Genomic DNA, 16,556 nt, shown 5'->3' with positions numbered 1-16,556 from the left:
TTTTGCCAATCAACCATCCATAGACTTTTTAGAAGAAAGTGTTCCAGTACAAAACATGTATATATATTTCTCATTTGCTGGGCTCATATCTGTGATAGTTTCACCTAACCATGTTGATTATCAGTTGTTAAAAAATTCAAAACATAGGCTATGCCTTACCAATCTGCACAAAAACTAATAATAATGTGGATATACTTTTTTTTAAAAACCCTTGCAATTACATGAGTTTTTAAATTGCAACTGAGTTTTATATAAGAAAATAAATACTGGATTACCTATATGATCCCCGCAAGCTTCACAATATTCCGCGTACAGACTCTCGAAGCAGCTACAACAGTATGGGCGTCCATCCTTCATAATATACCTCTGTCCACCCAGGATAGTTTCACACTCAAAACAGCAGAAGTGTTTCATGTGCCAGTGACGGCCTTCAGCCTCTGTGCATTCATCAGCAAAAATAATCTGAAATTCCAGAAGAATGCTTTGTTAGGCAAGTGTCCACATCTCCTAGGTTCCTCATGGATCTCTGCAGTTCATATTTAAACTGAAATGTAAATAAGTATTCTATTTTTTAAGACTAAGACTAAAAAAAACTAGACAGTGTCTCTTTTGTAGGTTCTGAGAAACTAGATTAAGAATGCACAAACATTTTCTGTTAACTTTTAGCTAAGTATTAGTCAGAGAACGGTAACAGTATGGTATTCTGCTTGATCACACACCTAAATCACGTCGAGGATTTAATAACCATTACTCCATATGTGCATAATCTCCAAAACATTTATTTGCAGATTGTACTGAGAACTTTGCGCTCCTCCAACTCTGGCCTCTTGTACTCCCTGATTTCTATCACCCCACCATTGGCAGCCGTGCCTTTAGCAACCTAGACCTCAAATGCTGGCATTCCCTCATCTCTCTCTTCTGCATTACGACATTCCTTAAAAACTCTCCTCTTTGATTCAGCTTTTGGTCACCTGTCCTAATATATCCTTAGGTGGCCCAGAGTAAAGATTTGTCTGATAACTCTCCTGTGAAGTGCCTTGCAATGTTTTACTACATTAAAGGTTCTATATAAATGCAAGTCATTGTTGTTGGTCATGTGAATTCCTAGTGAAATTGCTTTTCTCCCCATAGGTATCTGGAGTACACAAAACAAAAAATAAGTTGTACTTGAATTTATATAGTGCCTTGTTTTGAAATGCTGTCGACTATGAATTACTTTTTTTGGATTGCAGTACTCAGTGTGTGTCATCTGTGGCTCAATTGGTAGCACTCTTGCCTCTAAGGTTGTGGTTTCAGGTCCCCCTCCAGGACTTGAGTGCAAAAATCAAGGCTGACACTCCAGTGTAGTTCTGAGGGAATACTGTTCTCTCAGGTGGGATGTAAAATATCCCATTTTGACTATTTTGAAGGAAAGCAGGGGAGTTCTCCCTGGTGTCCTGGCCAATATTTATCCTTTGGTTAACGTCACAAAAAAACAGATTATCTGGTCATTTTCACATTGCTGTTTGTGTAAGCTGCGCGTTTCCTACATTACAACAGTGACAGCACTTCAGAAGTACTTCAATGGCTGTAAAGTGCTTTGGGACATCCTGAGACTGTGAAAGACTCTGTATAAATACAAGTCTTTTTTTTGTTTTAGGCAAATGAAGCAATCAATCTGTGCCAGCGACATCCCACAAACAGTAGTGAGATGAATGATCAGTTTATTTTTCCCACTCTGTGATTGGCTGATGAAGGAATATTTGGGCATGACCAGCAGCACTCCCTCCTCTTCTGTTTTATCTTTTATCGCCACCTGAATTGTCAAATGAGACCTTGGTTTGAAAGTTGCTTTTTCTGCTGCGCTCATTGCTACCAGCTCTTAACATGCAGGTCTCTTGCAGCCAGAAGCCAATGGCAGAGTTAACTTTTTTGACTTGTCAGTAGCCAAGGTATACTAGCTGTTGCTGAAAACCTCAAACGGTGCAAAACTACAAACAGAGACTTTCAATAACCTGTTCTATCAAAATTGCACGATGTGCAATTCTAGACCTAGCACAATATTCATTGGAAGGTTTCAGATTTTAGATCATTTTGCCTTGGAAGGCCAGAAATGGTCGATGACAGCATTATGCCTCAGCTGCTGAAGGCAATGTGCAGCTCAGCCATACAGATCTGCAAGGTCCCAGATTCAAACCCCAGTATCTGTCGGATGCAGGAAGGTGCTATAGTAACAGCCTTTGCCCATGGATTAGAGAGGCGGGAAAGCTACCAGCATTGTTGTTCTTGATCGCCATCTGGAAACCCCCGACTCCAGCTGACTTCTTCTCATGGCAGGTTGCATCATAGTCAAGTCCAGTTCCATCCTTGCCCAATACTCACACATTCCAAGAGAATAGTTGAAAACCAACAGTAGGAGGCAGCCTAAGCTGATTATTTTCATCCCCTCCTTAACTCAAGGGCATTGATGCCAATTGTATTACTGTCCTGATAAGATGGGTGAACATAGGACAGACCAGAGATTGACTCTGACAAGTTCTTGTGCCAATTAACTCAACTACCCATCGGATAAAACCACTGAGCACCCCCCACCCAAACCCCCAATTTATATTTAACTGCTTAATTCCACTATTAGTGCTTTTAATTAAAGGCTTGTAGCCAATACTCAGTAAATATTGTGTGTCTTGGGGGACACCCAGAGGGTGGTTGGAATCTGGAACACACTGCCTGAAGGGGTGGTAGAGGCAGGAACCCTCAAAACATTTAAGAAGTATTTAGATGAGTACTTGAATGCCATAGCATACGGGCCAAGTGCTGGAAAATGGGATTAGAATAGATAGGTACTTGATTGCCGGCAAGGACACAATGGGCCGAAAGGCCTGTTTCTGTGCTGTATAATTCTATGACTTGCACATTTGTGAACTGTCAAAAATGATTTTTTTAAAATGATTTTGAGACTTGAGCACAAAAATCAAAGCTGACACTCCAGAGCAGTACTGAGGGAGTACTGCACTGTTGGAGGTGCTGTCTTTAGGATGAGAGGTTAAACCGAGGCCCCATCTGCCCTCTCAGGCGAACATAAAAGTTCCCATCACTCTATCCGAAGAAAGCAAGGCAGGTCTTTCTGTTGTCCTGGGCTAATATTTATTCCTCAACCAATATCTCAAAAACAGATTACAACAACTTGCATTTATATAGCGCTTTTAACATAATAAAACAACACAAGGTGTTTCACAGAGGTACAATAAAACAATATATAACATTGCGCTACATAAGAAGATATTAGAACAGATGACAAAAAGCTTGGTCAAAGAGGGAGATCTTAAGGATTGTCTCAAAGGAGGAAAGCGAGGTAAAGAGGCAGAGAGGTGTAGGGAGGGAATATCAGAGCATAGGACCTAGACAACTGAAGGCACAGCCAACAATAGTGGAGCAATTAAAATTAGTTATATCAAGTTAAATTAAACTGTCTGGACATTATCATGTTGCTGTTTGTGGACACTTGCTGTGAGTAAACAATTTGCCACATTTCCTACATTGCGATAGTGACTACATTTCAAAAGTACTTAACTGGCTGTAAAGCACTTTGTGTTGCACTGAGCTAATGAAAGGCACTATATAAATGTAAATTTTTCTCTTTCTTACATACTGTGACAACGGTTCCCTTTATATGTCACATATTCATCTCCCTATCATTATGGAAAGAGGTCAGCTTTCAAGGACAGCCATTGAGCATTAAAGTGGTACTTCAATAATTCAGTTCCATACACCTCATCTCACCTCATCGCAGGCAGAGCAGCGGGGTTTCAGAAGTTCAGCATGATGTCTGCCGCAATGGATTTTCCTGTCTTGGTAGAAGTAGATAAGATCGACGAGGAGCTCCTGGCAGGTTGAGCAGATAAAGCACGCTGGGTGCCAGCAAACAGCAGAGCCAGCCCTGGAGGCAAATATTGCGACTTCACCTCCATTTATCTTCTCCTCGCACTGGAAGATACAATTGGGGGTGTTGGGGTTGGGGTGGGTGGTGGCAGGAATTAGAAACTGCACTCCTGTTCATGCTCCTGCATCATTACATTGATGTCAGATTTAATGATATCAGAAGATTTATTAGGAATAAAAAATGGAAGTAAACACAGTAACAAGTGGACCAAGATAAACACATCACAAAGCTCGTCCAGAGTCACATCAGTAGTCTTCCCAGAATTGTTGAGACCATTTTTCTGTTATCACAGTCATTTCAACAAGGCAAGTCAGTTGGCTATGATTTAGATTTTTACAAATCAGTGGTTTTACATCAAAACCAACCATCTTTAAAGCTTGTTTACTGTGCCCACAGAGCCCAAAACCTGTTCTTCACATCTGCAGCTTTAAAGAACCAACCACATACCCCACTCTTCCCCAGTGTTGAATGGTACTCAAAGCTCCTATAGGCACACATTATGGCTCATTTCTGTGCAGTTTGGGAGAGATAAGCAATCTAAAACAACACAACAGAATGAAGAATGTCTAATTCCATATTATGGAGGTTTTCTCCTTAATTAGTGCCATTAGGCCTGGTATATGGAAGTTTACTGTCAGGCGTGGTTCATGCAACAGTAAAGAGCAGCTTCCTCTGATTTCTCTCTTAGAGAGCATCCCTGTCAGCTGATAGGAAACCTGTCAGGTTAGTGACATACATGGTAGAGACATTGGGCAATTCTGTATAAAACCAAATGAAGGTGACTGGCATGTCAATCCCAGAATGACTTTCCTTTTCTTTTTCTTTCTTTTGGGCCTCCTTATCTCGAGAGACAATGGATACGCGCCTGGAGGTGGTCAGTGGTTTGTGAAGCAGCGCCTGGAGTGGCTATAAAGGCCAATTCTGGAGTAACAGGCTCTTCCACAGGTGCTGCAGAGAAATGTGTCTTTGGCTATTCTCCTTTTAAACAGTAAATGACTTCTGAATGACATGCCTTTCATATTAATTATTAATTCAAATTAAGCTCTTGTTTGATTTCAATCACTCTTTTTAATATTACAAAAATCTTCCTATGTGTGGGATTTGAAGTTTGTTTTAAATTCCTCATTAATGTATTGGCAGTATTGTACGTGTCTATGGGCTATTTATTACACTGCTGTTGCTTGAAGGAGTAATAGTAATAAATTATACCAGATAAGCTTACACAAGCCATGAACTGCTCAGTATTTTAATACCAGTTGTGAGAATCAAGCAAGTTGCTAGGTGCTTTTATTGAATATGCTTCCCACATTGTGTTGTATGTTTGTTTGGTATGCTGCCACATTTGTTAGTCTAGCTTAGAGAGATTCTATAGTCTAGAGTAATTAGAACATTAATATTTATTATTGTATAACTATGTACATCTTCACACTAGTCTGAGTGACTCCTCCAAAGCCACGCTGCATCCAGCTTCAAGTCTCTCTCACATGATCTCTTACATCATCATGGTAGGATCTCTCTCAAGGTTAACCCTTTTAGACCCTTATACTACACAGTGAACACAACTAATCTATTTTTCTGCCAATTTTGTCTTCTCTTCTCTGAAGGTGTTGCCCCCTTGCTGGGATATGAATTTATAGTTGCGAGACGCAGTTTGATACCTTGTGTTGTTCTTGTGTGCATAGCTATTCAATCAAAAGGACTATCATAGTTGAGTCTAACCCTGTCCTCACCAGCTTTTTACACCTATCCACCTCTATCAGGAATCATTGGATAGCGAACATTGGAAAACTTATTTGAATTGCCGCTCACCCCTCACCCCACTGTCGACCCCCTATCCCAGTGAGACAATGTAGCATTTCAGCTGAGATCAGGTAATTCATCATAGGCCGTAGAGTGAATCTAGGTTGTTCTTGTCTCTAAGGCTCAGCTACTGGTTAAGCTCAGTGAGCAATAGGGGATGTATGATCAATCCTACTGGGAATCTCAATAATGAACTTAGCTGTTGCAATAGAGTGAGAAAATAAAGTAATTTTATTTTGTATTATACTGCATTTATTATAATTATGGATTTTTCTCACATGCTTAATTGGTAAAATCAGTGCAAAAACTGAGCCATACAGACCAGAAGGTGTCTGGTTCAGTGACAGTGGAGATATTACAATATCCTAGCTGGGAAGAGTATCCATGGAAACATGAATGTCAGGTGAGGATAAGATTGTGATTGGCTGTTTCGCCCTCAGGGGTTGAAATGCCAGTCAATGTACTGTTGGTTGCCTCACAATGGCCACCTATGTTGGTTGGAAACATATCCAGCAGGAATCAGCGACTTCAGAGAAACTGAATATAGTGCTTGTCTGATAACAGCTTCCTTGTACCTGATCACATGCTGTATGTATTTGGGTTCTTGGTAGTTGTTTGATAGTTCCTCTTCCGAGAGCGTCTTTCTTCCTCTGGGCACTGAAGAGCTGCAACTCTTTCTTTTCTTCCTCGCTCAGTGACTGGCAGTAACGCACCTAAAAAAAATACACAAGTAATGCTTTATTATCTTTCTGCCACTACCTATAACCTGCTTCATTTAAACCATTTCTGAAGTACTTAACTCAGAAATGTAGTACTAGAGCAGTTCCCATTGGACCATGATAATTGCAGACAAATCAGATCATCATGGGGGGGCGCAGAATATTATCAACTTGGCTTTGGGAGCCACGATAGAGCCCTGTTCCTTTCCCATCAATGGAGCTGCCATTTTACTGACTCTGCCTGACTTCTGCTCCCTCCTGTACCCACACAGAATGTTCGAGTTCAGCTCTTTTGCCACCCTTGCAGTAGTCATAGAGAGATACAGCACTGAAACAGGCCCTTCAGCCCACCGAGTCTGTGCTGACCATCAACCACCCATTTATACTAATTCTACATTAAGCCCATATTCCCTACCACATCCCCACAATTCTCCTACCTACACTAGGGGCAATTTGCAATGGCCAATTTACCTATCAACCTGCAAGTCTTTGGCTGTGGGAGGAAACCGGAGCACCCGGCGGAAACCCACACAGTCACAGGGAGAATTTGCAAACTCCGCACAGGCAGTACCCAGAATTGAACCCGGGTCCCTGGAGCTGTGAGGCTGCAGTGCCAACCACTGTGCCACTGTGCTTAGTGTTAAGAGTATCTTCAGGATTCACTTTTTCCAGCTCCGTACTCCCACAACGGTCATCAGCTCCACACTCACCGATTCATCCGTCGTTATCACTCTCACCGTTCCTTGCCCATGTTGAAGGCACAGCGAGTGGTGCTGCCGAACTGGAATTTTTGTAAGCAAGTGTACAGAACAAGAAAACAATAGCAACAGAATTTCTAAAAAACTAGCAGGAATGTTTCCTCTGATCACAACTCCCAATAAAACTGCTTTTTACAATAGTGACTGTGGACAGGGAAATCTTCCCACTATTGTTTACACCAATAACACAAAGCAACTATGGGAAATCTTATCTCACCTATACTAGACGATCAATGATTTTACAATTCAGTACACAAAGGGCTAGTTCTGACAATGCTTCCAATTTTATATACAGTATTAATATTACTAGGGTGTTGCTTACATCTAGTAGATTAGGTTACTAATGCCTACTTAGAAATTCTAGGTTGGATTGAATGGAGAATTTATGCAATGATATTAGCCTAACAGCAGCTTCTGATTAAAGTGGGACATATGAGCTGTGAATGCTAATACAGGCAGCTAGGCAAGAGCTTGATTTTTTTTTAAAAAGCAAAAGAGGCCCAACCAAAAGACACTTAAATGACTAAAGAAGAAAGACTTTAAATAGAAAGGGATAATTGTTAGCAGCCCTTTACAACTTAAGCCCCCTGCTAGAAAGCACATTTCTGTTTTACTACGAGGCCTTTTGTAATCGTGATTTGCGGACTGGATTAAAACATGAGCTGCGGTTTATTTATTCAAGAAAGGTCCCTCCTTTCCAACAAGTACACAGGAACACAATGCCTGCTTCAAGTCGCAGAATCTCACTGCTACAGTGCATTCTGTTTCTCCCTCTCCACACACAGTATTATTCGAAATTGTAACCACTTGACGACAATTAGAATGTGGCAGCAAACAGCATAAAAGCAATTCGTGTCAAGAGAGTGAGGCTAAATAAAACAAATCTAACATGAAGGGATGACAATGATCACTAATAAAAGCACAAGGAATGTTTGCTTCAGAGCAAATAGTTAAACAATTCAAAGTTTGCGGGACATACTAATTGTGGGCTTTGGGGATTAGATGCCATTCCTATGACAGTTTTAAACTTTTTACACAAAAATCTGGTTAGCCACGGCAAGCAGGAAAGACAAGAGAAAGGGATTCTGCTTTCCTCACCCTTGTCTATAATGAGCCTATAAATACCGAATGCCTGGTGTGCGTGAGCAGGACTTGTGTCTTTTTTTAATGGTTTTTTACCTCATTATCATGGGGTGGTAGTTGGTACAAGAGCTGCTTAATTCTGTGTTTCTCTCCAGTGCTGTTAACATAAGGGACCTTCTCTTCTGGTAGGCATGAGAAATATAGCTGAACCTGTATTTGGGGTCAAAAAGGAGAATAAATGCATAACTGAAAGTTTAAAAAGTCAACAGAGAAATGTCCCAATACAAAATGGTTCATTATATCATACTAGCAAGCAGTTACATCAGTTTCTTCTATTGGTTGCACATCAGACACTGGGAACATTCTCATAAAGCAACTTCCAAATGCATCTAGTTATTGACTTTTTGGAAACAGGGATTTATGACTTATGGAATTGGTGGGATATTACACTGAACAGGATTTATGTTCCACTGATCATTGCTAGGTCTAGAGATCACTGAAGTCAACAAAATTGGATTGCTTCAAATATGTCCAGTGCACAAGAGCTACAGAGCTGCCATTCTGAAATGCAATTTGCAGTAACAGTTAGGGTATCATAAATAATGCTCATTTAATGTGGTTATTATCGCTTCTGCCCCTTCCAAAGCTGTTTAGCGCAGCAGTGAAAATTTCACATTTCTGTCAGCTATTACCCAAGTTATTGTGTAAAGTTGCCCAGAAAACAACCACTTCATACAAATACAAGTCTGGCCCATAAACTGTACAGATTCAGTAGACTTAAAAGAGAAGAGCGTGCTCGGTTTTCTGATCTCCCACAGGCAAAGCTCGTCCAAGCAAGTTGACTTCATTGCTTCCATGTGTGCTTCTGGGATGTAGCTGAAGGAAATTTCTTCCAGCTTTGGGTTCCAGCCATCAGTGTACTAGACGCCAGGTTCACTGACTGTACAGTCACTAATTTATTACAGTAGAGCATCTGGCGAGGAGCTATTCCAATCAAAGGTAATGGCTGGTAATTGGAAATAATTATTTGTAGGTCAAATGAGAGACTTGCCATAAAATGGGGCTTTATAGTTGAACACCTCCCAACTGGGGGTCTCCAAACTGACTCTTGTGCAGGAAAATTAAGGAGATACCTCCTACTCAGGATCAAAAGTCAGCAGTACACTGCAGGGAGAAGGAAGGGGGTTACAGAACAAGTTACTATAAACAGGCAGAGAATGGTACTATTATTTCCCCTCCAGTTTTAAATCAGACTTTCCTGATTCTAGGTCTTTAACCCAGATGGAACTGACAAAACTAGTCCTGGACACTTCTTGTTCTGACACAAACTGTATTATTTTCCATTGCTTCTGTGGGACATTCCTTAATGTTGTGGGCTATGTTAGCAGTACAGTTCATATGAGTTACTGAGATACTTAATGAGGAAATTCTGTTATTTAAGGAGTTTTTTCACCATGTTTCAATCAATTCCCAAGAGACAACATATTTTTATTAGAACTTATGAACAAACACACACACAAAATTAAAACACATGTCTGTCCTGTATAAGTATTAACCAAAAGTTAATACCCAATTACTGTTAATGTAGCAAAACATTCAAGTCTAACTCATAAATCTTCACAACAGATGAACCTGTTGAGTCTCCGCGCTTAATGGAGGTGATCTGATAATGGGACCATTGATTTCAACTGGGGCACTTCGGATTAATAGACTTCGGCTGTACTAATAGAGAACATGATGTTCAAGGAAGAAGGACAATCTGTACGAAGACATGTGGGAGAAAGGATGACAGATGAAGCTGAGGCAGTGGACTGAGAGAGTAGCACTGGTCGGTTTCATAAAAAGCTGGCAAGCAGCTCTTTTGTTAAGAGAAATATTTTGTTTTATTTAGAGATACAGCACTGAAACAGGCCCTTTGGCACACTGAGTCTGTGCTGACCAACAACCACCCATTTATACTCATCCTACATTAATCTGATATTCCCTACTACATCCCCACCATTCTCCAACCACCTACCTACACTACGGGCAATTTACAATGGCCAATTTACTTACCAACCTGCAAGTCTTTGGCTGTGGGAGGAAACCAGAGCACCCGGCAGAAACCCACACGGTCACAGGGAGAACTTGCAAACTCCACGCAGGCAGTAACCAGAACTGAACTCGGGTTGCTGGAGCTGTCATTTTGCGGTGCTAATCACTACGCAACTGTGCCGCAGTGTTAAAATGTTTTAAATGTTTAAATGTTTTAAAATCTTAAAATGCTATAAAAATGTTAGCCAAATCTACATTCATACTGTCAAAGAAACCCTCTCTAAGAGGGTAACTTAAAATTAAAAAGATGCTTGTATTTTGTTAATAACTTCATAGGTATACCGTACATTGAATATAAGAAATAGAAGCAGGAGTAGGCCAAAGGGCCCCTCGAGCCTAATCTGGCATTCAGTAAGATCATGGCTAATCTTCTACCTCAATTCTACTTTCTCACTCTATACCCATATCCCATTCAAAAAGATGGGCGCCTATGTAAAGATACTGTTACACTGATACTCACACAATATCAGTTCTTGATTATCTGCGACATATGCAATCACCATTTTCTCCTTTGGGCTCTGTTACTAAATCTATGTGCTGTCCCTATCATTCCCATTAAGATCCACTTTTCATTAATTAGCTAGCAATGGAATGCAGATCCACACATAATTCTTAAATAGATAAACAAACTTTGGTGAATCTGACATTTGAAAGTGTTGCAATCTGACACTGAGGGGAATGCTAATGTGTATAAAACTTGTACATGCACAAACTCTCTTCTCACAGAATATGCTAGGAATTTATATCTGTTACCAGTTAATAGAAAATGGGATTAGTTTCCCAGTCTGTTGGGATTGGGATTAGCAACATCAGGAACCTGCAATTATATAGAGCCTTTAATGTAATAAAAATTCCCAAGGCTCTTCACAAAAGTATAATCAAAGACTGACACCAAGTGAGCAAAGGAAACATTGGGACTGCTGACCAAAAGCTTTGTTGAAGAGGTAGGTTTTGAGGAGAAACTTAAAAGAGTAGAGAGAGCTGGAGAGACAGAGACAGTTAAAATTCCAGAATTTTAGGCCCGAGATAGCTTTAAGCATGGCTGCCAATGGTGGGGTGAATGAAGTGCAGAATGGACAAGCGACCAGAATTGGAGGAATGCAGAATTTTCAGAAGGCTGTGGTGCAGTGGTTAGCACCGCAGCCTCACAGCTCCAGGGACCCGGGTTCGATTCTGGGTACTGCCTGTGCGGAGTTTGCAAGTTCTCCCTGTGTCTGCGTGGGTTTCCTCCGGGTGCTCCGGTTTCCTCCCACATGCCAAAGACTTGCAGGTTGATAGGTTAATTGGCCATTATAAATTGCCCTAGTATAGGTAGGTGGTAGGGAAACATGTGGGGATGTGACAGGAATATGGGATTAGTGTAGGATTAGTATAAATGGGTGGTTAATGGTCGGCACAGACTCGGTGGGCCAAAGGGCCTGTTACAGTGCTGTATCTCTAAACTAAACTAAAGCTGTGGGGCTGGAGGAGGTTACAGGGATGGCGAGGGGTGAAACCTTGGAGGGATTTAAACACGAGAATGAGAATTCTTAATTTGAAGTGTTGGGCCCGCTAGCAAGTGGGCCTGGTATAATGTATAATGGGCGGCACAGTGGCGCAGTGGTTAGCACCGCAGCCTCACAGCTCCAGGGACCCGGGTTCGATTCCGGGTACTGCCTGTGTGGAGTTTGCAAGTTCTCCCTGTGTCTGCGTGGGTTTTCTCCGGGTGCTCCGGTTTCCTCCCACAAGCCAAAAAGACTTGCAGGTTGATAGGTAAATTGGCCATTATAAATTGTCACTAGTATAGGTAGGTGGTAGGGAAATATAGGGACAAGTGGGGATGTTTGGTAGGAATATGGGATTAGTGTAGGATTGGTATAAATGGGTGGTTGATGTTCGGCACAGACTCGGTGGGCCGAAGGGCCTGTTTCAGTGCTGTATCTCTAAAAAAAAAAAAAAAAAAATGTCTACCAAGTTACCATTGGCCAATAAAGCACAGTGCTGATATGCAATTTCTTAAATGCTCTACTGACTTTTGAGAGGAAACAAACCAAGTGAATGAGCCAAGAGGAAATGGAAAGTCTTGGCCAGAGGAATCCTGATGCAGCATTGTGTAGGCAAGCTGACAACTGACTCAAGTAGAGAAGAATTTGAGACAAGAAACATTGTCAGCAAAACTGTTCAGAATTGGCCACTTCTTCACCAGTTAAAATGTGAAGGGAACTTCTTTCAGTTTGGATGGTATATCCAGAACAATAAATTGCATTACATTAAAATGTAACTATAAATCACTGCCATGAAAAAATATACATTTAATAATATGCTTTATGGATTTTTGCATTGTCTTGATTTTTAAAAATTTATTTTTGTGTTCTATTTCTTCACCACTTACGGATGGCTGAGAGCAAGCGTTCCACCTCCCTAGCAGAAGGAAAAGCTCAATCTGCGAGTGTGTGTGGGTGTATGTGCGGGCAGCAGATTAAAAGATCAGAAATTGTCAGTCTGCCGGGAAGCTGGCGGGAATCTGCCGACTTTAGCATTTGACGTGAAAACGTTGTGGGAAACCCCCACGGGACTGGTGGGTCAAAGATTTAAATATGTTAAGTGGCAATTAACTGCAGCTTTAACCCAGGATTCAGTCTTTAACTCTTTCTGTATGAGTTTCCCAGGCTTTCTGGAACTTGTCAGGTATAATTAAGGTGAGGCTGGGTTTGACAAGGCTGAGAAATTGACAAGACAAGAAAGGATATAAATACTGAGATATGACACCTGCTACTTGCCGAAGTAAAAGGCCTTTGCTCATGTACTTGTGTGCTTTCACTGCTTTGGAGGTGATTTCCAGTACTTTTACAATCCAGTAGAATTTCTGCTACCTTCGAGTATTTTGACTTTGATCTGCACTTCCCAACTGTCAGCCTTCACTGCAGTATGGGAGCCTCTGAAGCTCTATCTCGGACCTTTGATGAGGAACCAGCAGGAGCAGAAGCAGCCTTTTCCTCAATCAGCTGCCAGTCCACAGGACAGACTGGATGAGCACAAGACAGAGGGTTGCTTTGTAGACATGACTAAGCTCCAGTATCTCAGGAGGCTCAGACTTTCCCATCAGGCCGCTGCTGACTCAGCCTCCTGGAAGAAGACCGCCTTCAAAGTGGAGCAGGTGGGCACGCATTAGCAGTAGTGGTCAAGGTCACCACAGCCGTGAATTTATTTGCCTCCAGTTCCTTCTAGGGATCTGCTGGTGACATTTGTAGAATCTCACAATCTGCTGGGAACTAGTGCATCTCCCAGGTAACAGAGCCATGTCTGCCAGGGTCGGCACTTAAGTGTACTTCACTGCTGATGAGGGCAGTCAGCATGACAGGGCCGTCAGGTTTGCAGCTCTGGCTGGCTTCCCAGAGGGACAAGGAGTTATAGATTACACACATGTAGCAATCAAGGGGCCCTTAGGTCACCCAGCAGAATTCACCAAAAGGGATTCCATTTGATTAATGTCCAGCCAGTGAGCAATCACCGAAAGATCATCATGCACGTCTGTGCAAGACACCCAGGAAGCTGCCATGATGCCTTCATTCAGCACCAGTCAAGTCTCCCACAGATATTTGCACCTCCAAGCAGAGTCAGTGAATGGCTCCTTAGAGACAAGGGATATCCACGAAGGACATGGCTGATGATACCTGTGAGGAGCCCTACCACTGGTGCTCAGGAAAGGTATAGCCGAAGACACATGAGCACAAGGGTGGCCATTGGGCAAGCCATCTTGATGCTGAAGATGTGATTCAGGTGCCTGGACAGATTTGGGGGGGACCCTTCCTTATACACCAGCAATGGTTTGCAGACTGATAGTGGTATGCTGCACCTTGCATAACATTGTGCAGCAACAAGGACTGGAGCTCCAGGAGGAGGAAGGTGATGACCACTTCTTCAGAGGGGGAGGAGACATAGGAGGAGCCTGATGGGGCAAAGACACCTGTACCCAATCACTTAGCTGGCAGGAAGGTCCAGGATGGACTGACTAAGACACACCTCAGCTAATCTGAAGAGCCTTCTAGCACACCAGTTCTGAATCTGCTGAGCTCCACCAGCACATAGCAATACCACAGTCAACAATCCATTTATCTCACTGATACCCATTGTTCATCTTTCACTCTTGTCATACCATTTTTTACAAGGCAAAAGAAAGCCTTGGCAGGCAGACGGCATCAATGGGGAGGACCAGAGAATGGAGCTTTGAAATAAAGTTTATGGTTCATAAACATTGAAAGAAAAATGTGACAATGCAGCACACTGTTAAATGCCCAAGTCGATTACCATTGTGCAACTACAAATCCTTTCTCTTCCTTTTCCTAGTTCTCCAATGTACTGCAACCCCTGTGGCTTCAGCAGAGCTAAAGGCAGGTTGCTCGTATCCCTGCTCTGACTGTTCAGAGGCTCGTGGCTGACATCCTCTGAGTTTTGGAGCCTGTGAGGACCCCATCAAAGACTGTGCAGGGGTAGGTTCAACCTACGGCAGGAGGCAGCATGTGGGCATTAATTGAGGGAGGGGCAAGGGAGAGGAATGGAAGTGCTTTGAGCAGAGTCCTCATCTCCATTCCCCTTTCTCCATCTTCCCTCTGTTGGCCTAGCTGCACTTCCCTGCTAGCCAAGACCTGGAAAGCACTTTGCTGCACTTCAGTGAGATGCTGAAGAGCCACGGTGAGGCTTTTCTCATCCTGCTTAAGGTGGCAGTCTGAGTATGCAGGCCATTGGTGAGGGCAAGCATGCAATTGGTGCCAACTGTGTCTGATACTCCATTCAGGTGGCCACTCTTTCCATGGTCATGCACATCAGCATGAAGGCCTGAGACATCAGGGCATTCATGCTAGAGATGGATTCCTCTAATGTCTCTCCAATCGTGCACAGTGCCTCCGGAAAGGTTGACAGAACCTCATGCATTTCTACATAAGTGAGTGTTGTATGCCACGTGGCTGTGATATATTTAAATCTGTCACTAAGTATTTGGGAGACCCCATCTCTCCATCGCCAATGGCCATGAATGTGGAGACCTGGCTTATCTCTAGCGCCTCCTTCTCTGCAACTGCCAAGGTGGCTATGACTGAGGCCATCTCTGGTTCTATGCTTCTCCCTGGTTTTCTGTGCTCTCTTTTCCTGCAAGGAGAGAAAGAAGAGACCTATGAGTGTGAGAAGTGGAATCTTCCGAGAGGATGGAAGGACAACATTTGTGGAGGGTCACTGTGAGGGATGGGTGTGACATGGCAATAAGATGAGGGTAAGTGCCAGGTTAGATGGGGATGTCAGGAAGTCTTGAGAGAAGGTTTGTTGGTGTGATGAGTGATGTGCAGGCGAAGGCAGAATGAGGGGGTTTGTACTTGAATGTGGCATTCCACTCACCTTTCCTGCTTTGATCAGGTCATTAAACCTCATGCAGCATTGTATCCAGGGGCGAGGCACCACACTCTGCAGCCACTTTCAGTCACTCCTGCTTGTTTTCTGAGTGTCCCTTACTCCTCCACGGGGAACTAAATCTCCCTGCTGACCCCTCCAACCTGCATCACGATGTCCAGGGATGCATCTCAGTAGTACTGTCTTTCCACATTCACAGTCCATCTGTCAAGTTTTGACACTTTGACAATACTTCCATTCTAACCGTCCCAGCTTCCCTTTAAATAGTGGAGCTGAAACAAGACTGATGCAGGTTGTCGTCATGGCCGCCTGCTCCAATTGATCAGGAAAGCCAGAAGTCAGATACAAATGCCATGACTGAGTTAAAAAGCAACTGATAAATGTGCTGCTGAAACTTCCAGGTTCCCAATACACAGTCAGCCTCCTCCGCTGCAGAGGGGTCTGACAGTTAAAATTCAGCCCTCAGACTTTCACCAGAAGTACGACTTCATGACTGAGAACTCAACTACATCCATTTGAGCGAGCATCAGTCGATCAACTGAATACTGTCAGCTTATCTGAATAAAATAAGGTAGGTGATTTGGAGTGATGTTTATACCTAATATATTTAGTTGGTAACTTTTAGGCTTTGAGAACCTAACACAAGCTCTTTGATCTACTTGAGTGGAAAAAAGTCATTCTTCTTAAACAGTGCAATTTTCAGTTTGTGAATAAGATAAAGTTGTCTTGCAATATAGTTAACTGAAAAGTATCCATAAAATCCATTTAAAACTGCTGTTAAAACCTTGAATAGGTGATTAAGAC

At 42.5% G+C, this 16,556-nt stretch overlaps 1 protein-coding gene across 19 annotated transcripts in view; it reads right to left on the bottom strand.

Moving 5' to 3' along the window:
* Positions 1-16,556, bottom strand: part of prickle1b (prickle homolog 1b) — a 493,868-nt gene that overhangs the window by 6,909 nt on the left and 470,403 nt on the right. For all 19 annotated transcript variants that reach the window (XM_068050957.1, XM_068050954.1, XM_068050955.1 and 16 more), the window contains 4 exons: positions 8,376-8,489; positions 6,295-6,432; positions 3,760-3,963; positions 276-462 (listed from right to left, as the gene is read on the bottom strand). In XM_068050957.1, coding sequence (XP_067907058.1) covers positions 276-462; positions 3,760-3,963; positions 6,295-6,432; positions 8,376-8,489 — 643 coding nt within the window. The remainder of the gene's footprint in view (positions 1-275; positions 463-3,759; positions 3,964-6,294; positions 6,433-8,375; positions 8,490-16,556) is intronic.

This window comes from Heterodontus francisci, chromosome 18, assembly GCF_036365525.1.
Source record: "Heterodontus francisci isolate sHetFra1 chromosome 18, sHetFra1.hap1, whole genome shotgun sequence".
Lineage (NCBI taxonomy): Eukaryota > Metazoa > Chordata > Chondrichthyes > Heterodontiformes > Heterodontidae > Heterodontus > Heterodontus francisci.
This window is presented reverse-complemented; position numbering and strand designations above follow the sequence as displayed.